The 23,732-nt window shown below is 38.0% G+C and overlaps 1 protein-coding gene and 2 non-coding genes across 3 annotated transcripts in view; all 3 read left to right on the top strand.

Annotated features, from left to right (window-relative positions):
* CKAP5 (cytoskeleton associated protein 5) overlaps positions 1-23,732 on the top strand; it is a 109,432-nt gene that overhangs the window by 70,244 nt on the left and 15,456 nt on the right. Inside the window, exons 19-35 of the mRNA XM_060018807.1 lie at positions 856-913; positions 1,006-1,131; positions 1,746-1,885; positions 2,021-2,195; positions 2,779-2,892; positions 4,270-4,398; positions 8,312-8,506; positions 8,884-9,019; positions 10,165-10,253; positions 12,278-12,403; positions 14,413-14,562; positions 14,866-15,069; positions 15,279-15,414; positions 15,841-16,034; positions 17,016-17,188; positions 18,362-18,535; positions 18,757-18,877. Of these exons, the coding sequence (XP_059874790.1) occupies positions 856-913; positions 1,006-1,131; positions 1,746-1,885; positions 2,021-2,195; positions 2,779-2,892; positions 4,270-4,398; positions 8,312-8,506; positions 8,884-9,019; positions 10,165-10,253; positions 12,278-12,403; positions 14,413-14,562; positions 14,866-15,069; positions 15,279-15,414; positions 15,841-16,034; positions 17,016-17,188; positions 18,362-18,535; positions 18,757-18,877 (2,440 nt within the window). The remainder of the gene's footprint in view (positions 1-855; positions 914-1,005; positions 1,132-1,745; positions 1,886-2,020; positions 2,196-2,778; positions 2,893-4,269; positions 4,399-8,311; positions 8,507-8,883; positions 9,020-10,164; positions 10,254-12,277; positions 12,404-14,412; positions 14,563-14,865; positions 15,070-15,278; positions 15,415-15,840; positions 16,035-17,015; positions 17,189-18,361; positions 18,536-18,756; positions 18,878-23,732) is intronic.
* On the top strand, positions 15,523-15,633 carry LOC132430387 (small nucleolar RNA SNORD67). Its single transcript, XR_009520481.1, has one exon. It is a non-coding gene; the product is annotated as a small nucleolar RNA SNORD67 (small nucleolar RNA).
* LOC132430388 (small nucleolar RNA SNORD67) lies at positions 18,928-19,023 on the top strand. The gene has a single exon (XR_009520482.1). It is a non-coding gene; the product is annotated as a small nucleolar RNA SNORD67 (small nucleolar RNA).

The following is a 23,732-nucleotide window of genomic DNA, read 5'->3' as shown; positions in this document are numbered from 1 at the left end:
TCTTAACCACTGCGTCAGGAAGTGGTTAGGGAAGTCCTGGGAGAAAAACATTCTAGACGAAGGGAACAGCAAGTGCAAAAGCCCTGTGGCAGGAGCACATGTGATATATTTTAAAATAGCAAGGAGTAATTGTTCTTCAGAATGCAGTTGGAGTAGAAGAGTGAGGGAGTAGGGAGTGGTAGGAGATAAAGACTGAAGAAAGAACAGGGGCCCAGGTTGTGTAGGGCCTCAAAGTTTTGAATAAATTGGAAACCATTAGATAGTTTTGAGCAGAATAATACAAGGATTATTCAGTCAGAACAGATAGTGAAGATCAAGGGCAGAAGCAGGGAGACTAATTAGAAGGCTACTGAAATAATCCTGTCAAGAAATTATATGGCTTGGAAGTATTATGATTCAGAATATATTTTGAAGGTAGAACTAAGCAGGATATTGAACTTAAGAGAGAAGAGGAGTCAAGGGTGACTGAGGAGTCAGGGATGGCCTGAGCAACTGGAGAATGAAGTGCCTGTTTACTGAGATAGGGAAGACTATGGGAAGAACAGGTTTGGGGGCGGGCTGTGGACAATCAGGAGTTTGGTTTTGACAGATGTAGGTTATCTACTAGACATAAAAATGGAAATGTCACAAAGGCAGTCGGATATATGAATCTGGAGTTCAGGAAAGAGATCAACACTGGATTGATCTAATGCATATAGATAGTATTTAAAGCTTACTTTAAATGAGTGTAGAAAGAGAATAGGTGAAACTCAGGACATATCTAAAGGAAGCTGGTTCTAGAGTCTGGCTTTATAAAACTCCATTGAGTATTTTGAGGTTTCACTTGTTTTTCATTCTAAGTATCATTTCTTCTAGATTGAACGTGAAAGCTTTCATTAGCAATGTGAAGACAGCTCTTGCTGCAACAAACCCAGTGAGTACATACCAGCATATATAGGAAGAGTAGTAAGTACAGCCATCTTTATGGTTCTGTTCTGATCTGAAAAGTTATTTTTGTTCTGCCAGGCTGTGAGGACTTCTGCCATCACCTTGCTTGGCGTGATGTATCTGTACGTTGGTCCCTCTTTGCGAATGTTCTTTGAGGATGAGAAGCCTGCCCTCCTATCCCAGATAGATGCAGAATTTGAGAAGGTAAAGATTCCACAAATGATACAATCCATAGTTGACTTGAGAATGCTTATATTAGTTAAGTTTAAACTTTTAACCCTTTGGAATGAAGAATGTGTATGTATTTGCTTTTATATGTATAAGGTATCCCTGGGAAGAATTCATAAGAAATAGATGACTTTGTGAGGAAGAGAACTAGATAGCTATAGTATAGGATGGGACATTTTCCCCTTTGTGGCTTTGGAATATTAAACATTTTGAATGTATTACCTATTCCAAAAGTACACTAAATATAACATTAAATTTTTTTTTTTAAGTAAAAAGAAACTTGACCTTCCTTGAATAAACTTTCTAATTGAAATTGCTAAGTTTTGGCAGACTTGCTGTGTATTGTCTTGGGCATACAAGTCAAATGACAGCTTTATGATTGAGAAGTCATATTCTAATAGGTTTGTATAAAGATATCTTTTGTCACATAGTCTCAAAATTGGAATCTAAGTAGGAATTAAAATATGTGCTGTGTGAATATTAAATATTATGAAGGAATATGAAAGTTTGACACAGGTACCATTCTCTAACCAGTTTGCTCTCATATTCTTCATCAAGTTCATTAGCCTCACTGACTTATTTGTGTGTAGATGCAGGGACAGAACCCACCTGCTCCAACCAGAGGGATTTCCAAACACAGTACAAGTGGTACAGATGAAGGAGAAGATGGAGACGAACCAGATGATGGGGGCAATGATGTTGTGGATCTTTTGCCAAGGACAGAAATCAGGTTTGTTGCTAATGATTTATTTGATGTATTATACTTAGTTCTTAATGGTGTCTTCTGTTTCTCAGTCAGGGTACTTCTGTGACATCATTGTTCTTTTAGGCATCTGGAATTAAGGATTCTGTCTTTTTTTTTCAGTGATAAAATCACTTCAGAGTTGGTGTCTAAGATTGGTGACAAGAATTGGAAGATCAGGAAAGAAGGCCTAGATGAAGTGGCAGGTATTATCAATGAAGCAAAATTTATCCAGCCAAACATAGGTGAACTTCCAACTGCCTTGAAGGGTCGACTCAACGATTCAAATAAAATCTTGGTACGTAGAATATATGCCTGTTTTTTTCTCTCCCCTCTCTGCCCCTGCAGGGTGATCCTTTTCAGTAACCTTCAGCAGCAAAAACAAAAAGGAGTTAGTCACTCTATTGCTTTGAACTAGAAATAGCTTCCTTTAATTTTTTAAGTGTGCCTCAAGATATGTTGGTAGATGGCAAGTTTATTAATCAAATTTTCATGAATCTCAGATTTGCTGTTTACAGGGCTCTGATATTAAGTATTTTTGTATAAAACTGCTTGTAATACCCATAAACAAGTTAATTTCTAATTTTTAAATTTGGATTTTTATGTGAGATTTTTCTTAAACTAGGCTTTACCTTACTTTAAAATTATAAAGCATTGTAATCTCTAGTCGAAAATTCTAATATTCCAATTTTATGAACTGATGATAAAAGGAGACACCATCACCCAAAAATTATTCATAAGCTGATTAGTATCATAATGAGCTGATTTTTTAAAGTAGGCCAGAAACTTCCTACTGCATTGAGTGTATAGCAGCAAACTTGCAAAACTTTGAGCACACCTTGCAATGGTTTGAACGTAAGGTGTTGGCTTTTCCTACCCAGGTGCAGCAGACGTTGAATATCCTCCAGCAGTTGGCAGTAGCCATGGGCCCAAACATCAAGCAACATGTGAAGAACTTAGGCATCTCTATCATCACAGTGCTTGGAGACAGCAAGGTAAACCTGACTCTTTTTACCACAGCTCTGTTCTGGAATAGGCCAGCCACATGACTGGGCTAAGAATAATCCTTTTTTTTTTTTTTTAATTTATTTATTTATTTGTTTTTATTTTTGGCTGTGTTGGGTCGTTGTTGCTGTGCACGAGCTTTCTCTAGTTGTGGCGAGCGGGGGCTACTCTTCGTCATGGTGCGCGGGCTTCCCATTGCAGTGGCTTCTTGTTGCAGAGCACAGGGCGCAGGCTCAGTAGTTGTGGCGCACGGGCGTAGTTGCTCTGCGGCATGTGGGATCTTCCTGGGCCAAGGCTCGAACCCGTGTCCCTTGCATTGACAGGCAGATTCTTAACTACTGCGCCTCCAGGGAAGCCCCAATCCTTTTCTTACATGTAAGAGTGCATGTAAACAGTTTATAAACTTTGTTAGAGAAGAGAATATTAGGAGGAAAATCGTAAAAATTTTTACCTCCCAGGCATTATTAAGGTGATCAGATATCTCCCTAGCTTTGTGACCCTTAGATAAGTTGTTTATCTTCTTTGAGTTTCAGTTTTTTATCTATGAAATTTAATTCTTACAGAATTAAATAAGCAACTGTACATAAAGTACCTGTACCTGTCTCATACAGTATGTACTCAAAAAATGGTTGCTATTATGATTATGATATCATTGTTTAAGGTGTTGGTATAAAGAGTGAATAAACATATAAATTTTGGATCATGTATTTTATTTTCTACCTGTTCCCTCAACTACTAGAGTAGGATCTTCTGGTACTTCAGTAAGATATTTGCAGTTTCACAGTCCTGGAATTTGTCACATTGAAAGTTGCAAGCTCTTATGTTTATCCTTAATTGAATATTCGAATGTCTCTTTATTTTTGTGTAATACATTTAATTTGAGGAATTGGACTATTTTAATATTTTTCACGTCAGTAAGTCGTTCTCATTCTATGAATGCAAATTAATATAAAAACAAAAATGTTCAATCAAATTGTTAATTTCAGTCTAACTATTAAGAGTTCTCTAACAGGTAGAATTACATTCTTTAGCAGATAACCAGGGACATAAGAGTCCCCAGAAGTTCAGGAAACAAAACCTAAGAGTTTGTTCCCCTAACATGATATTTTATGCCCAGGTCACTGTTTTCCCTAATTAACTGAGTATGGGATCTTTACAATTTGGAGTTTTATGTTTCTAATTTACTTTGGAGTTTTAGTACAACGTGGATCTACATTCTGTTTCAAAGAAGATGAAGTATGTTCCAAGTATGTTCATGTGGACTTTAGAGAAACCTCCATTGTTCGTGTTCATAAAGTAACAGGCTCTTCACTCCCTACCTCCAAACCATAGCAGTGTTACCTTTATTGATTCTCTCTTCCATTCAGAACAATGTTCGAGCTGCGGCCCTAGCAACAGTGAATGCTTGGGCAGAACAGACTGGCATGAAGGAATGGCTGGAGGGGGAAGATCTTTCTGAAGAGCTCAAAAAGGAAAATCCTTTCTTGAGGCAAGAGGTTAGTACCACAAATATGATTTGCTTTACTCATGTCTTCTACCTTCATAGAGGCTTGGACCTACCTAATAAATATACATGAATGGATAGAATGAGTTCCATTATAAAATCGCTAATAATATGAAACCAAATTCCTGGAGCTTTTTTATTCATGTGCTTCCTTTTCTTTTTTCCTTTCATGTGCTTTTTTAACAAACTTTTTAAAGGACTAGCCTTTCTGTGAAGTTTTCTCTTTGCTTGAACTCTTAAATGGTAAAGTAAGAGGTTTTAATCATGACATAAAAATAGTTCAACATTCAAAAGTCTATCAGTGTCACCCATCATACCAACAGGCTAAAGAAAAGTCATATAATCCTATCAGTTGACCAAAAAAAGGATTTGAGAAAATCCAACATCTATTCATGATAAAAGCTGTCAGTAAGTTAGTAATAGAAGAGAATTACTCAAGTTAAATAAAAAGCATCTGCAAAAAACCTCTGTAAATGATAATATTCTTAGTGGTTAAAGACTGAATGCTTTCCCCCTAAGATCAGGAACAAAGCAAGAATGTCCACTTTCACTGCTGTTACTCTGCATAGAACTGGAAGTTCTAGTCACTGCAATAAGGCAAGAAAAAGAAATGAAAGGCATACAGTTGGAAAAAGAATAAATAAAACTATCCGTAATTGCAGATAACATGACTGTTTACATAGAAAATTCCAGGAAATCTACAAGTAAACTCCTAGAACTAATAAATGAGTTCAGTAAGATTGCAGGATACAAAATAAACACAATCACATTTGGCAAAAGTCAATCACATTTCTTTATAATACATTGAACATATGGAAACCGAAGTTACAAACATAGTACAGTTTACAGTCACTCCAAAGAAAATGAAATCCTTAGCTATACACTTAACAAAACAAATACAAAATATGTCTACTGAAAATTACAAAAATGCTGATGAAGCATTCAAGGAAGACCCACATAGATGTAGAGACATGCCATGTTTGTGGATTGGAAGATTTAACATAGTAGAAATTAGAAATGTCAGTTCTATACATTTAATGTATACATAATTGATGTATGCATTTAATGTAATTCTTATCAAAATTCAAGAAAGTTTTTTTGTAGACAAAGTCAAGGTTATTTTAAAATTTATATTCTAGCTAAAACAGTCTTGACAAAGGGAAAAAAATGGAAAGAACCTCTCTACCATATATTAGGGCTTACGAAATTAAATTGCTAACATAATCAAGACACTGTGGGGAATTCCCTGGCGGTCCAGTGCTTAGGACTCCATGCTTTCACTGCCAAGGGCTCAGGTTCAATTCCTGGTTGGGGAACTGATCCCCCCAGCCAAGCTGTGTGGCAAAAAAAAAAAAAAAAAAAAAAGACACTGTGATAGCAAGGGGTAGGAGGAAGAGGATAGATACAGATAGGTGGAGCTGAAGAGGAAACCCAGAAATAGACCCACACAAATATGAGCAACTAATTTTCAACGGTGTTTCCAAAGTAATTCAGTGGAGGAAGTGTGGCCTTTTCACCAGATGATGCTGGAGCAGTTGACATCCAGAGACAAAAAAATTAAACCTTACCTAAACCTCACATCTTACACCAGAATTAACTCAAAATGGATTTATGGGCTTAAATGTAGAACATAAAACTATAGAACTTTTAAAGATAACATAGGAGAAAACCTTCAAGATATAGAAATTCTTCAGGCAAAGAATTCTTAGACTAGACACCAAAACCACAATTCATCAAAGAAAAATTTGATAAATTGGACCTCATCAAAATTAAGAACTCTTACTCTACAAAAGACCATGTGAAGAAGATGAAAAGACAGCCTGGAGTGGGAGAAAATATTTGCAACCTCTGTGTCTGATAACGGACTATCATCGAGAATATATATATATATATATAAAGAACTCTCAAAACTCAACAGTTAAAAATCTAATTACAAAATAGGCAAAAGACAAGAACAGACATTTCACTGAAGAGGATATACAGATGGCAAATAAGCCCATGAAAGGTGTTCAACATTATTGGCCATCAAGGAAATGCAAATTAAAACTGCAATCACAGACAACTATCAGAATTACTAAAATAAAAAATTGTGATAACACCAAATTCTGGCAAGAATGTGGAAAAACTTGAACACTCTCCTGGTGGAAATGTAAAATGGTATAGCCACTCCAGAAAACAGTTGGGCAGTTTCTTACGAGACTATACTTGTAGTTACTATATGACCCAGCAAGTCTTGGGCATTTATTCCAGAAAAATGAAAATTTATGTTTACACAAAAGCCTATATACAAATGTTCATAGCAGCTGATTCATAATAGCCAAAATCTGGAAACAGCCCAGATGTCTTTCAACAGGTGAATGCTTAAACTATTGTATATCCATATGTGTAATACTATTTAGCAGTAAAAGAAACAAATTATTTATACATGCAACAAGTTAGATAAATCGCAGAGGAATTGTGCTGACAGTTCCAATTCCAAACAGTTACATACTATATGATTCTATTTATATGAGTTTGAAATCTCATATTTTAGAAATGGATAAACAGATTAGTGGTTACCAGGGATTAGGGAGTAGGAGGAGGGATGTGAATGTGGTTATAAAAGAGGCAACACATGGGATCCTTGGGATGGAGCTGTTCAAAATCTTGACTGCGGGAATACACTAACACATGAAAAAATTGTAGAGAAAGCAATATAGACACATACACAAATGAGACAGAATCAGACTGGGTCAGTCTGAGTATTATCAGTGGATTGTATCAATGTCAATATCCTGGTTGTTTATACTATAGTATAGTTTCATAAAGTGCTACTGTTGGAGGACACGGAGTAGAGTGCCTGGGATCTCTCTGTATTATTTCTTATAACTGCATGTGAATATATAATCATCTCAATAAATATCTCAACTAAAAAATAAATGCAGGGCTTCCCTCGTGGTGCAGTGGTTAAGAATCCACCTGCCAATTCAGGAGACACGGGTTCGAGCCCTGGCCCGGGAAGATCCCACATGCTGCAGAGCAACTAAGCCCGTGTGCCACAACTACTGAGCCTGCGCTCTAGAACCCATGAGCCACAACTACTGAAGCCTGCGTGCCACGACTACTGAAGCCCATGCACCTAAAGCCTGCGAGCCACAACTACTGAAACCCGCACGCCACAACTACTGAAGCCCATGCACCTAGAGCCTGTGCTCCACAACAAGAGAAACCACTGCAATGAGAAGTCAGCGCACCACAACGAAGAGTAACAGTAGCCCCTGCTCACCACAACTAGAGAAAGCCCATGCATAGTAAATGAAGACCCAACACAGCCAAAAATGAATAAATAAATTTAGTTTAAAAAATTAATTTTAAAAATAAATAAATACAGATTTCCCTGGCATCCAGTCGTTAGGACTCTGCTTTCACTACCGTGGCTGCAGTTTGATCCCTGGTCGGGAAACTAAGATCCCACAAGCCACACGGCATGGCTGAAAAACAAACAAAACAAAAAATAAAACGAATATTTTAGAGATATAGAGAAAAACTGTCTATGTAAGGCAGAAAGCAGAAGTCCTGGTAGAACTTGTCATCTTCTAATCAAATAAATATTTTGCATCTTCTCTAGCTGAATAGTTCTTAGAATTAAAAAAGAAGTGAAAGTTTAAGATGCATTAAGAACTATTAAAGCTTTATAACTTAATGCTCAAACGTGGTCCAAAAAACTGTGTCCTTATCTTAGCTGATTATCTTCATTGCATGTTCATCATTTAATTGGACAATGGAAATGACTGATTTCACACTGGAAAGTTGTAGTGTGAGAACTAATTCAGTGTTTAGTACTGATAAAATCATTAAGCTGAAGATCATAAATAATGACAGTTTTCTATGTGCAGTGTGTAACTGGTCTTTATTTCTTTTGGCAGCTTCTGGGCTGGCTGGCTGAGAAACTACCGACTCTCCGTTCCACCCCCACAGACCTTATCCTTTGTGTTCCCCACCTCTACTCCTGCCTAGAGGATCGCAACGGAGATGTGCGAAAGAAGGCCCAAGATGCCTTGCCATTCTTCATGATGCATTTAGGATATGAGAAAATGGCCAAGGCTACTGGGAAACTAAAAGTACTACTACTTGTTGCTGCTGTTAAAAGCCATTTAGAAAAATATTGAACATGAATTTATATAGGCAAAAGATCATATTAACCTCCTATGAGTTTCAACTTGAAATCCCAGTGAGAGCAGAAATAAAATGTTTAGTAGTGTAGAACTTCTAAAGAATCTGCTGTCTTTGCAGGGATGAAAATTGTGACCTTCTAGAATGGCAGCTAATTTACTGTGACTTCATAATGTGTTACTTCTCTTGCACTATGTGCTGCCTCCCTTACTTCATTGGTATTTCAAAACTAGGAGCTCAAGGATTTGACAGCAGATCTGTTAGTAAGCATAGCATGAGTATATCATTTATGTGGCCTCTCACCTCTGTTATATTGTCTCCGTAGCCAACTTCTAAAGATCAGGTGTTGGCCATGTTAGAGAAAGCCAAAGCTAACATGCCAGCCAAGCCCGCTGCACCTGCTAAAGCAACTTCCAAATCCGTGGGAGGATCAGCTCCAGCCAAATTCCAGCCTGCCTCAGGTAACTCTTATTTTGAGAGGGTTAAAGGGGAAGGAAATAGTCAAGGGAACTCTTAAAGAAATAGAAACCTTCATTTTTTAATCACATTTCCTCATGGCTTAGATCCCAAATCCTCCCTCCATCTCCTTACCCTCCTTTCATAAACATTTGTCAAATTACCTGGTTTTATGCCAGGAACTGTGCTGAGGGTTTAAGGATGAATAATTTGATTTCCAACTCCAAAAAGGAGTTCGGGAGTATCACAATGAAATACTCCAGAAAGCAAGTGCTCAATCTTACTTTTAAGGTTTCCACAATTATTTTCTGCTATTGGATATTACAGTTAGAAGGAGAATTGGGACCATCTAGCTTAACCCTCTTTATTAACAGGTAAGGAACACCAAAGGTTAAGTGACTTGCACAAGGCCAAACAGCCAGCCAGTGGCTGAACCAGCAGAGACCTCTGCTTAACTCATTCATAAATGAGTTCCCCTTCCACTACACTTGGCTGTTTGCTGATCCATTCTAATATTTACTAAACTTCTTCAAGGGAAAATTCTTGATTTCTTCATCCTAATGTTAAAATTCCAAAATGTACAAATAGAACACTGATCTGTAACCGCTGCTCTTCTAGACTTATTGCTTAAACAAAATAATAATATTCTGTTTAGTGGGGTAGAAATTATTGTTGGTATAAAGTGAGAAATTTTACATGTGTTAAATTGTTGGTATCAAAGTATATATTCAGTTATAACATTTATTGGGATCTTGCTATATGGTATATATAGTTTACTATAGTATCAAAGGTGATAGACTGTTCCCTTAAGGAAGTATCAGTCTAACATAAAGGTTTTTTAACTGCTATTTAGAAAATGGTTTTAAACTGCAGTTTAAATGTTGATAAAGGAGATGCAGATTTTCTGAATTAATTTCATGAGGAAATCGGGGAGAAAAAAGATTAGGAAAAAAATCTAACTGAAAGTGCTTTAAAAATGGATACATTTGTTTAAAAAAAACTTTTCAAAAAAATAAAATAAAAATAATTTTTTAATAGATGTATTTAAAACTACTGGCTTTCTCACCATCATTATATATTTAACCTGCCCAGAATATAGTGATATTAGTTAGAGTTTATGTTTATAGTACATGTTTTTTTTTTTCTCAAGCACCTGTTGAAGATTCTGTTTCTGGCACTGTAGAACCCAAGCCTGATCCAAAAAAGGCCAAAGCTCTAGGAGTTTCCTCTAAAGCAAAGGTATGTTAATTCTGCAACTTAGATGTAGAATTGCTTTTAAGTGTTTTATACACTGAGTCATTCTTTTAGCAAAGATTATATTACATATGAAAGATTATTACTACTCTTGATATTATCTAATTATAAAGTACTTATTTATACAAGTTTCTGTGTCTCACTTTTAATGTTACCTCAAAACAAAGACTCCTATTCTCAAGAGCTACTGCCAGGGTTTCTGTCATCCAGGACTTTGAGGGAGATTTTCAGTAGTAGGCAACTTCCTTTACATTTGGCAGAAAGTCATTATAATAGGTGTTCTGATTAGACTAAAAGGAAATATCTTCTGTCCCCACACCGATGGGATTTGATGCATCACCAATCCTTTTAGCATCCATGCAGAGTTGGACAATTTAAAGAAATGTGTTCAAATGCTCAACCTTAAATATCCCCTGGGTGTGTTTTCATTTAATTTTTTGAATCATAGCAAATTGTCATCAGTTTCTATATCAAGATTCAGAGCTTGTCACTGTATTCAAAGAATTGACTGTTTAATACTTACAAAAGGAAAATTGCAAAACTGTGCAATCAGTAGTAAATCTAATAGTAAATATAAATAGAGAAAACTATTTCATTAACTGCATGTAACTGATGAAAGTATGCAGAGTAGGAAATGTTTTATTATCCAGTACATTTATTATTACATCCACATTATAGAAGGGCCACTCCGTGGCCATTCTTCTAAATATTAGTTACTCATTTTCCCTCCCTATGCTTGGGTCCTTCAACTCAGTGAGTTAATTTAAATGAGTAATTATCTTCTGAACTATCCAGTGAAGCTGTTCTTTTCCTGTCCTTCTCCCTCTCCTCCTCCCAAATTTAACAAGCGCTTATTTCAGTATTTTGATCACAAGTGCTTTGAAGTATTTTTGACTCTGTTCTTAATGCAACTTTCTTTTCAGTCTTTTGCAGTTTACAAAGCAGTTTCACATAAATGATCTCACATTTGTTTTGACTGAATGACTTAAGTGTTTGAACTAGAAAGAAATGCTGGCCTACTAAAAATAGCAGACTTTTGCTATATTTATAATATAATAATAATAATTCCAGTAATTAAATTCAAATTTTACCTTAAATATATATACCATGTGTTCACAATTTCTTTCCATCTGATACAAGGATTCTAGATCTTGGATTCTTTTTAAAAGCCACTTAAAAAAAAATCTATCTATTTATTTATTGGCTGCATCGGGTCTTAGTTGAGGCACGCAGGATCTTTCGTTGCAGCACGCGGGCTTCTCTCCAGTTGTGGTGCGCGGGCTCCAGAGCACGTGGGCTCTGTAGTTGTGGCACGCGGGCTTAGTTGCCCCGTAGCATGTGGGATCTGAGTTCTCTGACCAGGGATTGAACCGGTGTCCCCTGCATTGCAAGATGGATTCTTAACCACTGGACCACCAGGGAAGTCCCTAAAAGCCACTTTAGTAACTTAAGTATTTAAAATGTTTCTAGGAAATTTCTCTCTAGAAACAGGTTCAAAGGGTCTCCAGTTACAGTAATGTTATAGAGATACATTTTATATACAGAGAAACAGAAAAGTTTTCTCAAGTTATGTGAAATGTGTGCATACCATTCAAAATGTCATTAATATGGAAAGCTATAAACAGTGTTGAAGATTCCAAGAAAGAAAAGAACTATCCATTATATGTCAGTTATATCAATAATTATTTTAAAAGAACTATCCAAGAATCAGAAATAGTAACCCAGTAACCCAGACCAATGATATATAATAGCAGCTTTTCCAACCACATCACATGCCAGCCCAAGGACTAACCAGCAGTTACTTAAGAGTGCTATTAGAAACATTTTTAGAAAACCTGTACACAAACATATCAAATGCAAGATTCTATGGTTCATTTGTTTGTTTCATTTGGAATATGATATAGAAAGGTGTCTCTGGTTTATATAGTGCCCTTTTGCTGGGCAGTAACAGCGAATTCCCAAGAAGGAGTAGTCTAAGCTAATCAGTATTCCCTGTACCTTGGTTGTAGACTGCACAAGGAAAGAAAGTACCAAGCAAAACCAGCTTAAAGGAAGATGAAGACAAATCTGGTCCTATTTTTATTGTTGTTCCAAATGGAAAGGAGCAACGAATGAAAGATGAGAAAGGATTAAAGGTAAGGAAGAAATAAGAATCTTCAGGAGTTTTTTGCTTGTTTGTTTTAGTTTCGTTTTGTAATCAAGAATAATTTTTCTGTCTGAAATTCATATCATTGTGAAATATCTAATAATTAACTGAATCTTTTGCTTATAAATTATATCTTGTTTCTGTAAGACTCTTTTTGGGGGTTTTTTTTGTTTGTTTTTAGAATCAAAGACTGGAAAGTAGTCATTGATTTTTTTTTAATCAACTACACATATGTAATATACTACTCCTTTATTCTTTCTTGTACCTGACCTTAAAAGATAGACTTGGTAACTATATATGGCTAGTTTGATCATTTCGCTTTTTTTTTCTTTTTTAACATCTTTATTGGAGTATAATTGCTTTACAATGGTGTGTTAGTTTCTGCTTTATAACAAAGTGAATCAGTTATACATATACATATGTTCCCATATCTCTTCCCTCTTGCATCTCCCTCCCTCCCACCCTCCCTATCCCACCCCTCTAGGTGGTCACAAACCACCTAGCTGACCTCCCTGTGCTATGCAGCTGCTTCCCACTAGCTATCTGTTTTACGTTTGGTAGTGTATATATGTCCATGCCACTCTCTCACTTTGTCACAGCTTACCCTTCCCCCTCCCCATATCCTTAAATCCATGCTCTAGTAGGTCTGTGTCTTTATTCCCGTCTTACCCCTAGGTACTTCACGACCTTTTTTTTTTTTTTCTTAGATTCCATATATATGTGTTAACATATGGTATTTGTTTTTCTCTTTCTGACTTACTTCACTCTGATGACAGACTCTAGGTCCATCCCCCTCACTACAAATAACTCAATTTCATTTCTTTTTACGGCTGAGTAATATTCCATTGTATATATGTGCCACATCTTCTTTATCCATATTCCATTGTATATATGTGCCACATCTTCTTTATCCATTCATCTGTCGATGGACACTTAGGTTGCTTCCATGTCCTGGCTATTGTAAATAGAGCTGCAATGAACATTTTGGTACATGACTCTTTTTGAATTATGGTTTTCTCAGGGTATATGCCCAGTAGTGGGATTGCTGGGTCGTATGGTAGATCTATGTGTAGTTTTTTAAGGAACCTCCATACTGTTCTCCATAGTGGCTGTAACTATATATGGCTAGTTTGATCATTTCGCTTTTGATGTTGTTTTCGTTTTATTAATCAGTTAAAACTTTTCAAAATATATACATTAGAATTTTTAAAAATTCAAACAATACAAAAAAAGTACAGAAAGTATGAAAAGCATGTCTCCCACTCCAGTCTCCCTACACAGGGAGGATGTTATGACCAGTTATTTTGTGTGTTACTCCAGAAATAATAATATTCCATACCTATACAATCATATATATATAAATATATGGCCCTCATTTTACACAGATGGGAACATGCCATACTCTTTGTTCTGAATCTTACATTTTTCTTTTAATGGTATTTGAAATATATATCTTAAAGATCATTCCATATCTACAACGCATGTATGCATTCATTCTGTTTATTGATGCATCATGTGTATGTACCTTTCTTTATCCTCAACCCACTATGTTGAACATTTAGGTTACTTATAATCTTTCACTCTTAAAAACTATACTGCCATAGGCATCTTTGAATATAGGTTTTGTGCACATATGTAAGTATATTTATATTAAACTCCTAGAATAATATGTACATTTAAAATTTTGATAGATATTTCAAATTTGCCCTTTATTAAAATTGTACCAACAGTATCCACCATGTTATACAATAATAGATCATTGATTTTTCTAGTAAGAATTGCTGAAAATTCTATTCCTAGAAGATTTTCAGAGTTAAGCTTCCAGAAGTATGACAGACAGATTGAGAGTACATTTTGCATTTATACTTAATTATACATTAATCTTGGTGAATTTAAAAATATCCTATTAAACTGATTCCTGCAGCTGCTTTAAATAGAGTTCTCTACCACATTTCAGTTGAACACCTTACAGCTCCTTTTCACTGTTTTTTTTTTCAGGTGCTGAAGTGGAATTTTACTACTCCGCGGGATGAATACATTGAGCAACTAAAAACTCAGATGTCTAGCTGTGTGGCTAAATGGTTACAAGATGAGATGTTTCACTCAGACTTTCAGCATCACAACAAAGCCCTTGCTGTCATGGTTGATGTAAGTTTGCAACAAAATAAATATGCATGAATCTCAGGCATGAAAATACTGAGCCCTGTGAAATCATCGGAAGTTTGCATGAATTGAGAAGGAACTGGAATACACCATGTTCTCTGTTTTTAGAGCTTTCTTATTATCTGATAGAATAAATGACTATATGTCTATAATTTGGGGTCTTAAATGGAGGCTTAAAAATCTATCATTTTCTTTTTGCACTGCAGTAAAATTTGAGAGTTACTTGCCTAATAGAACTTAAATTTTTATAGTCTAATTTGTGAGGGTTTTGTATTGTTTTGTTTCAAGCACTTGGAGAGTGAAAAAGAGGGTGTCATTGGTTGCCTGGATCTTATCTTAAAGTGGCTTACCCTGCGGTTTTTTGACACCAATACAAGCGTCCTAATGAAAGCCCTAGAATATTTAAAATTGCTCTTCACCCTGCTGAGTGAGGAGGAGTATCATCTTACTGAGAATGAAGCATCTTCCTTCATCCCCTATCTCATCCTCAAGGTAATGTGTTGTTCTCACTTTGGAAGATTACTCAAGTTCCCAGCTACTTCAGTTCCTGTACTTTTATTCCCTCTCCCCTCTTCATTTATTGTATGATGATGATACCTTCTACCGCTCATTTTATTCTTTCAAGATGTAGTGACACACAAGGGGGTACCTTTGCTACTCAGAGAATGCATCACTTAATCATTATTTTCCTTGTTGACTAGGTCGGAGAACCAAAGGATGTCATTCGTAAAGATGTCCGTGCCATCCTGAACCGGATGTGCCTTGTCTACCCAGCCAGCAAGATGTTCCCCTTCATCATGGAAGGAACCAAATCCAAAAACTCTAAGCAGAGAGCAGGTAAAGCAACAATTTAAATAGAGCCCTAGGTCTGCAACAGTGACCTCTAAAAGAAATAATTTATAGATGAACCAGGAAATTTCTTGATTCTAACCTTCTGATTTGGACTGTGAGAGTGATGAGTTGCACACTGGTGGAGCCACAGTATCAGGTGATACAGGCACCACTCAGTACCACCCTGGTGACAAAATCAAGTGCACAGGGGCCATCTGACTCACAGGCATCTCTTTCTTCTAGGAGCCCTTGCTATAACACCACTGTTTCAATTGTGTATTTTATAGAAGGCAGTAATCAAGGAAGAATTCAAGGCAGAGCCAGAATAAGATTTTAGACCTTCATGTATGCCAGGGAAAATGTATCTAGTAAAGATAGGTCTCTATGCCAAATCTCTGTTGAGTCTCCTTAATCTAGCCTTTCTCTCCCCAGAGTGCCTAGAAGAACTAGGGTGTCTGGTCGAGTCCTATGGCATGAATGTTTGCCAACCAACCCCAGGAAAAGCCTTAAAGGAGATAGCGATTCACATAGGAGACCGCGACAATGCTGTGCGCAATGCTGCCCTCAACACCATCGTTACAGTGTACAATGTACACGGGGATCAGGTGTTCAAACTGATTGGAACTGTGAGTGACTTTTCTCTGAACATTTTCAGCATGTTGTGAATTGCAGGATCACTTAGGTGTCAAGTTTCATGCCATCTCAACTCTAAGTTTTTACCACTTTTTGTTAAAACTCAGCCTATCGATATGTCCTAGAATCCATATAAACCTTTGAGGGTGTCTCTGATTACTGTAGGACATTCAGGCTGTGTTTTACTGGAAATTAGATGTTCTTTTCTGAGCATTCTCCTCATAACAATTTGCTTTAGATGAAAACTATTTTTGAATCAAGAAATCTGAGCTAGTCTGGGATTTAAATTCTGCCTGGCAATCTCCTCAGTAATTTTTAGTGCATTTATTTTCTAGTGAACAAGTACTCACTTGTATATAATGTGGATTCTGGTACCTGTCAGATCAAAAGGGTCTTGAGCTGCAGCTATGAGCCAGACTCTCCAAGCACAGAAGGTTCTGCTTTTGACTCCTTACTTCCTCTGAGCCAGTCACTACTGTGGCTGGACCTGTTCTTCACTCCAGTTACCTCTTAGTAGCACGTGTATTTACCCTGTGCTTATATATTTTTACTTGTATTAATCTTATTAAATCCTCACTACAAGGCCAGTGAAGGAAATAAAGCAGATGGGAATTTTACAGATGACCAAAAGTGAAGCTTCTTGCCCATAGTCACACAGCTAGTTAGTGGTAATACCAAAAAATGAGGACGCTTCATTTAATTCTTGACCTTTTTATTTGTAGTTATTCATAGCCTTTCCTTTTCTGTCCTTTCCTTCTTTCATATGTTCTCTTATATAGCAAGTCAGGTTTTAGCAGTAGTTGATTTTAAAATGATGTAGTGTTTTGAAAGGAAACTTACCCTACATACGAGGTTCTGTTTGCTTCGACATGAAAATGGATATTAATTCTTGGGTCTTCCATTTAGGTTTTTAATTCTCTTCATATTCTAGTAGAGGGGTGTGCTAATAAATTAAATTTGGTCTCTTTTGACAGCTTTCTGAAAAGGATATGAGCATGCTTGAGGAGAGGATTAAGCGGTCAGCAAAGAGGCCTTCTGCTGCACCAGTAAAACAGGTGGAAGAGAAACCTCAGCGCACACAGAGCATAAGCTCCAATACCAACATGCTACGCAAGGGACCAGCTGAGGACATGTCCTCCAGACTCAAGTATGTGGATGGAGATAGTTGTCTGAGAGCATCTCTGTGGACTTTGCCTTGTGTGCTTAGAGCTTATCCTGTAACATAATCTTGAGTTCTTGTAGCCATTATCATGCATGACACAGTGTCTGGGTAAATGTCTTGGAACCAAATGTTAAATCCTTCAGTCTTCATTGTCTTTGTCTCAAAACCACTTCTAAATAGTCTTGTGCCTTCTTTCACTGCTTTTCCGTGGACAGAATTATGTATCGCACTTATAGGATGTAAGTACTGCCTGCTAATTTCTCATTAGCAGGGCTCTTATATCTTTCTAACTTCTGACTTGGATTCATCCCCTCTGGAGGGCTATTGGTGTAGACTTTATAACCAGGTAGAGGGTGTCCAAGTATCCCATGAATCAAGCCTTCCCTGAAAGTCCACTGGCTAGCAGAAGTGTCAACTCAATGTCATGTGGCTAAAATATGGGCTCACCTTCTTCCTTGTGTTATGTTTGGTCGTGCACAGGTTCCTATTCATCAGATAAGGCTGAGTAAAGTGCATGCAACCCAGAATGGGCTTAGGGACTCAAAACACTGCCTTCTAAGCAAGATAGCTCTATTTTGGATCATATCATGAGTATAATTTTAACCAATTTGAATTTGGAGACTGTGAATATCTATTGCTTGGATGTAATGCTGGCCTGACCTGAGAGTGAATATTCCTAAAAAGAGGTGATTGACTGTCCCTCAAGTATAAAATTTACTGAACACTGCATGGGATGATGCTTATAATTAGAAAAACGTAAACACTGGTTAAATTGGTAGAAAAGAGCCAGGCAGTCTAGATATTTCTTAAATTTTTGCCCAGAAGTAGTGAGCTTTGAGTCAATATAAATATTCTTTACTATTTACTGCCCCAACTGGAATAGCGTACAAGGTTTGTTGGCTTTAGTGAACTAGAGAGAATACTTACAACTTGGCAGTACTGTAAGTACAAGTCAATCTTCTCTCTTAGGATATTCATGAACCAGTGTTGTTGCCCGTTGAAGGCACTTGCTTAGACTCAAGGACTTAAATCATTCAGGGGGGCTGAAACCAGAAGTTGAACATCTGTCTTGCAGCTTTGGGGCAGCTGGCAGTGCTACTCTTGCCCTTTGGTTAAAAAGTCTCTTTTAGTTCAGGAGCCTGCTTTTGCTTCCCTTAGCCAAGCCCGAAGCATGAGTGGGCATCCTGAGGCAGCCCAGATGGTTCGCCGAGAATTCCAGCTGGATCTAGATGAGATTGAGAATGACAATGGTACAGTCCGATGTGAAATGCCAGAACTTGTTCAGCACAAACTGGATGACATTTTTGAACCAGTCCTTATTCCTGAACCCAAGTAAGTTAACCCATTTCATTTAAGTATAAGCAGTTCATGATCCTCAGAGTGTATATGTTGAAAAGAGCTCTCTGTGCAGTTAGAACTTTTTAGAACAGATTACTCTCTGACTAATAGCAGTTCTTTACTAAAACCTGGATCTAGTGGGGAATTGCATAATTCCAACTCATTGGGATACCTTATAATAAAGATTGAATATTTTCCTTTGCTCCACTCTCTAGGATCCGGGCTGTTTCTCCACACTTTGATGATATGCACAGTAATACAGCATCCACAATCAATTTCATTATCTCCCAAGTAGCCAGTGGTGACATCAACACAAGCATCCAAGCTCTGACACAGGTAATGGAGGTATTACCCATGACAGTCATTCCACTGGTGGCTATAGAGGCTGTAATAGTGATGGTTACACACTGGTTACAGTATTAAGGGAGGCAGGCAGTGTTCAGTACCTCCCTGATGAACAAAGTGCACAGGGACCACTGCCAGGCATCACTTGCCTCACAGGATAGAGCTGTGATAGAGCCTTGCTTTTTACAGTTGCATTCTTTCACCAGAGGCTGAAAAACAGCAGTTGGTAGGAACCAGCTCTCATGGAACTTTCTTAGATTTTGGTGGGCAGAGACAAACAAATAAAATATCAGTAACTGCTGTGTAAATATAACTCAAATGGGGTGATGGGAGAGAGGGAACTAAGTACTAGTTACTTAGATTGGTGGTCAGGGTTCAAGCAGAGGTCAGCTAGTACAAAAACTCTAGGGTAGGAATGACCTTGGTGTGGTCCAGGAAACAGTACAGGCCCATGTGCCTGGAACTTAGTGGTGAAAAGAGAGAATGGTACATGAGATTTGAGAGGTGGATAGAGACCAGATCATGTGGCGTTTTAAAAGCACTGAGGGAGGTTTTGGATTTTAAGTGTGATGGGAAGCCATTAGAGAATTTTGAGGAAAAAGAAGCTACATGTTTTTAAAAAACCTTTCTCTTCTTCCTCTGCTTCCCTTCCCTAACAGTCTAGTCATAAAGCCAGGAGGAGGGTAAAACAAGGTAGGCACCTACCTTGTAGCAAGGGGGTGGGAGTAGAGAGCCACAGTGGCCCAATGTTAGGGCAGTGGCCCAATGTTAGGGTCTTCAAGCCCAAACATTGTGAGGAGGCTGTCATTCAGGAGGGGTGACACACAGCCGGGAATCAGAGCCAAAGCAGAAAGAGGAAGATGTCCGTGGGGGGAGCCAGTGTGGCATGAGGAGGACATCCATGTGTGTTGGAGGGGAGCAGGGTGGCATGCGGCTGGCTCAGAATAGGGAGTCAGAGCCAAAGCAGAAGATGTGGGCCTGGGGAACAGCTGGTGGCAGAGGTGGGAGATTGGTTACAAACAAAGGGATTGGTCAAATAAATAAATATAATAAGGAAAATGGGAGCCAAGTTTCTTACTGTCAGAGAAGGGTGATACAAATATGGAAGGACAAGAAAATAGAAACTCTGGTGTTGGACCGGAATTAGATGTGTCAGTATGAACTCATGGTTTTCAATACACAGATGTAGAAATAAATATCAGTGTAAATGTATGTGCGTATGTATATATGTGGTATATAAATGTATGTTACAGATGATATGCATATATTCCCTAGCTCTTTTCACTGAGAGGACCTGAGAACAGCAACACCCCAACAGCAATGAGCACCCCCAGATCTTGTCTCCTAAATACCACTTTCCTCTAAAAGGAATAACAGGTCCTTAAGAAATGGCAGATTCCAGAGCTGAATCAGGGAAAGTACTGGATGATTCTGGAGTATCTTGTTGTGCTAGACAGCAAGGATAGGCTCAGAGAATTGTAGGGACATGTCAGAAGGACACACAGGCCAACTAGAACAGACTCCCTGTTGGAAGAGAGCACAGTTTGAACATCAAAATAAATAATAATAGTAATGAGTTATAACCCCATAAACAATACATACAATTTGTAAATTTATTGAATTTAATAAAATAGGAAACCACAAGTCCATGCACATATAAGCTAATTAAAAATTTGAAGAGAAATGGAATATTTAGTTTCATAGTACCTCTCCACAAAATACAAAGGACTAATATTTTAAAAGTACCCCCAAAATACAAAATACCAAGAATAATTTGACAGTAGAGAAGCCTAGCAGATAACCACCTTGAGTGATCGAAGTAAACATCATCAATCATATGACAAAATGAAATCATGTACCACCTGATAGGATCCAGTGGGAATTCTGCATTACTTCGCTGAGATTCCTGATGTCATCTATTCATGAGAAAACATCAGACAAGTGCAAATTGAGAGACATTTTCAAAATCTCAAGGTGAAGAAAGTCAAGGAAAGAATGAGGGAACTGGTCTAGAGTGCATGATTCTAGACGGGCCTTTTCACTATAAAGAACTTAATTGGGGCAACTGGAGAAAATGGGATAGAGCCTGAGGATTAGGTGGTAGTAACATCAGTATTCCTGACTTTGATCCTTATATCATGATTATGAAAGAGCATGTCTTGTTCAGAAGAAATATATGATGGGACTTCTCTGGTGGTCCAGCGGGTAAGACTCCACACTCCCAATGCAGGGGGCCCAGATTCGATACCTGATCTGGGAACTAGATCCTGCATGCATGCCACAGCTAAGTTCGCATGCTGCAACTAAGAAGCCCGCATGCCGCAACTAAGAAGTGCACATGCTACAACTAAAGATCCTGCGTGACGCAACTAAGACCCGGTGCAGCCAAAATAAATAAATGAATAAATATTAAAAAAAAAGAAATACATGCTGAAGTATCAAGAGGGTCATGGAGCATCAAACTGACAACTTGCAAATGATTCAGGATTTTAAAAAGTTCTTTTACTATACTTCCAACGTTTCTGTAATGTTTGAACTTATTTTAATTGGGGAAAAAGTCACTTCTGGCCACTCCATAGAGACCAGATTATAGGCAGGGCAAGAGTGGATTCTGGGAGGCCTGTTAGACTGTTAGGAAGCTGTGGTCGAAATTCATATGAAAGATATGTGCACTAGGACGATCATTGTGGAGAGGAAGAAAAGTGAATGGTTTCAGGGTATCTTTCAGAGGTAGAGTCCACAGGACTTGGTGATAGATTGGATATGAAATGTAAGGGAGGAGAGGAATCAATAGTAACTCCTTGCTGTTTGGCTTGAGCAACTGTGTGGATGGTGGTGCTGTGTACGGAGATGGGGAAGGATGGAGGAAGAGCAGGCTTGAGAGATTGGAAATCAAGAGATACGTCTTTGCTATGTTAGGTCTGAGCAGAAGGGCAGAACCGGAATCCCAGCACAAGGTTTTTGACGTTGCTTGACAAATAGTCTCCTGTTAACACTTTTGCTGTTGGAAGAAAACAAATGGCGGGGAGTCTGGAAAACAGCAACTTGAATGCATGCATCCCTGTTGCCTTTCTCTATCAACCTCAATCCAAACTCATTTGCCTTTTCTGAGCAGAGGAGCTGGCGGGTCTGGTGGGTAGTATCTGAAGTGTCTAAGCAAATCTCAAGCTCTGTCTGGTACACGTACAAGACTTTTTCCCATATGGGCCTAAGGAAAACCTGAGGTTCAATAGTGCAGAGCCCAGAGAAGAGGATCAAAACACCAGAAATCCTGGAGAGAGATCTCTCTTCATCTGTGGAGATCGGTAGGTGCCCTAAAGGAAGGGCAGTGGTGGCTTATGTGAGTGTTAATAGGAGTACCTGGTGTTCTCCTTTGCCCCTAAGGAACTACAGGGAGCTGAACAAAAGGGCTGAATTCACTCTCTGAGGCTGGCAAGTCTCTGACTTTTGTACCTTTAGAAACCAAACAGAAATGCCTGCTCTTGGTACTTTGCCAAACGACTGACAGCTTGCCAGTTGGTATACCACAAACCTACAAGGGCAGAAATGCTCTATCTCCCATTTATTGCCATTGTTGAGGGTTTCCAAAAGGTAGACCCAAGACTGAATCTTGAATATGTAAAGAGTAATAACATGCCTTAAGGCACCCAGTAACTGGGAAGAAGAATAAAACAAAATAACCAGAACAGCAATGTCCTGGCAAAATGAAATTGCTAACGGAGATAAGATGACCACAATGGGGAAGGGCATGGGGTGCAGAAAGATTCTTCCAAGCAAAAAAAATATGATTTTAGAGTTTTAAAAAATTGAGTAGATGGACTGAAGGAGATAATGATCACTACAGAAACGGAATTAGTGACCTGAATGACAAGAGTGACAAGATCATTCAGTGCACAAAGGACCGTCTTTTAAACAAATGATGGTGGGAAAAATGTTTATCCACATGCAAAAGAATGAAGATGGACTCTTTTTTTTTTTTTTGCGATATGCGGGCCTCTCACTGTTGTGGCCTCTCCTGTTGCGGAGCACAGGCTCCGGACGCGCACGCTCAGCGGCCATGGCTCACGGGCCCAGCCGCTCTGCGGCATGTGGGATCTTCCTGGACCGGGGCACGAACTCATGTCCCCTGCATCGGCAGGCGGATTCTCAACCACTGCGCCACCAGGGAAGCCCGAAGATGGACTTTTATACCATATGCAAAAATTAACTCAAAATGGATCAAAGACATAAATATAAGAGCTAAAACTGTAAAACTCTTAGACGAAGACATAGGGGAAGACCTTCATATAGTGATTTTGGCAGTGATTTCTTGGATATGACACCAGGCAACTAAAGAAAAAATAATTAAATTGAATTTCATCAAAGTTAAAACATTGGATGTATCAAAGGACACTATCACAAGAATGAAAAGGCAACCTATAGAATGAGAGAAAATATTTGCCAATCATATATCTGATAAAGGATTAATATCCAGAATATATAAGAACTCCTATAACTCAATGACAAAAAAACAAAACCTAGTTCAGAAATTGACAAAGGACATGAATAGACATTTCTCTAAAGAAGATACACAAATACCCAATAAGCAAGTAAAAAGATGCTCACCATCATTAGTCATTAGGGAAATATAGATCAAAACCACAATGAGATACCACTTCACACCCATTAGGATTTTTTTTTTTTTAATGGGAAATAGCAAGTGTTTGCCAGGATGTGGAGAAACTGTAATCTGTGTGTATTGCCAGTGGGAACATAAAGTAGTATAACCATTGTGGAAAATAGTTTAGCGGTTTCTCAAAAAGTTAAACATAGAATTACAATAAGATCCCCAGATCCCCTCCTAGAA

The sequence above is a fragment of the Delphinus delphis genome, chromosome 8, assembly GCF_949987515.2.
Source record: "Delphinus delphis chromosome 8, mDelDel1.2, whole genome shotgun sequence".
Classification (NCBI taxonomy): domain Eukaryota; kingdom Metazoa; phylum Chordata; class Mammalia; order Artiodactyla; family Delphinidae; genus Delphinus; species Delphinus delphis.
The sequence above is the reverse complement of the archived record's forward strand: the minus strand, read 5'-3'. Positions and strand labels throughout refer to the sequence as shown.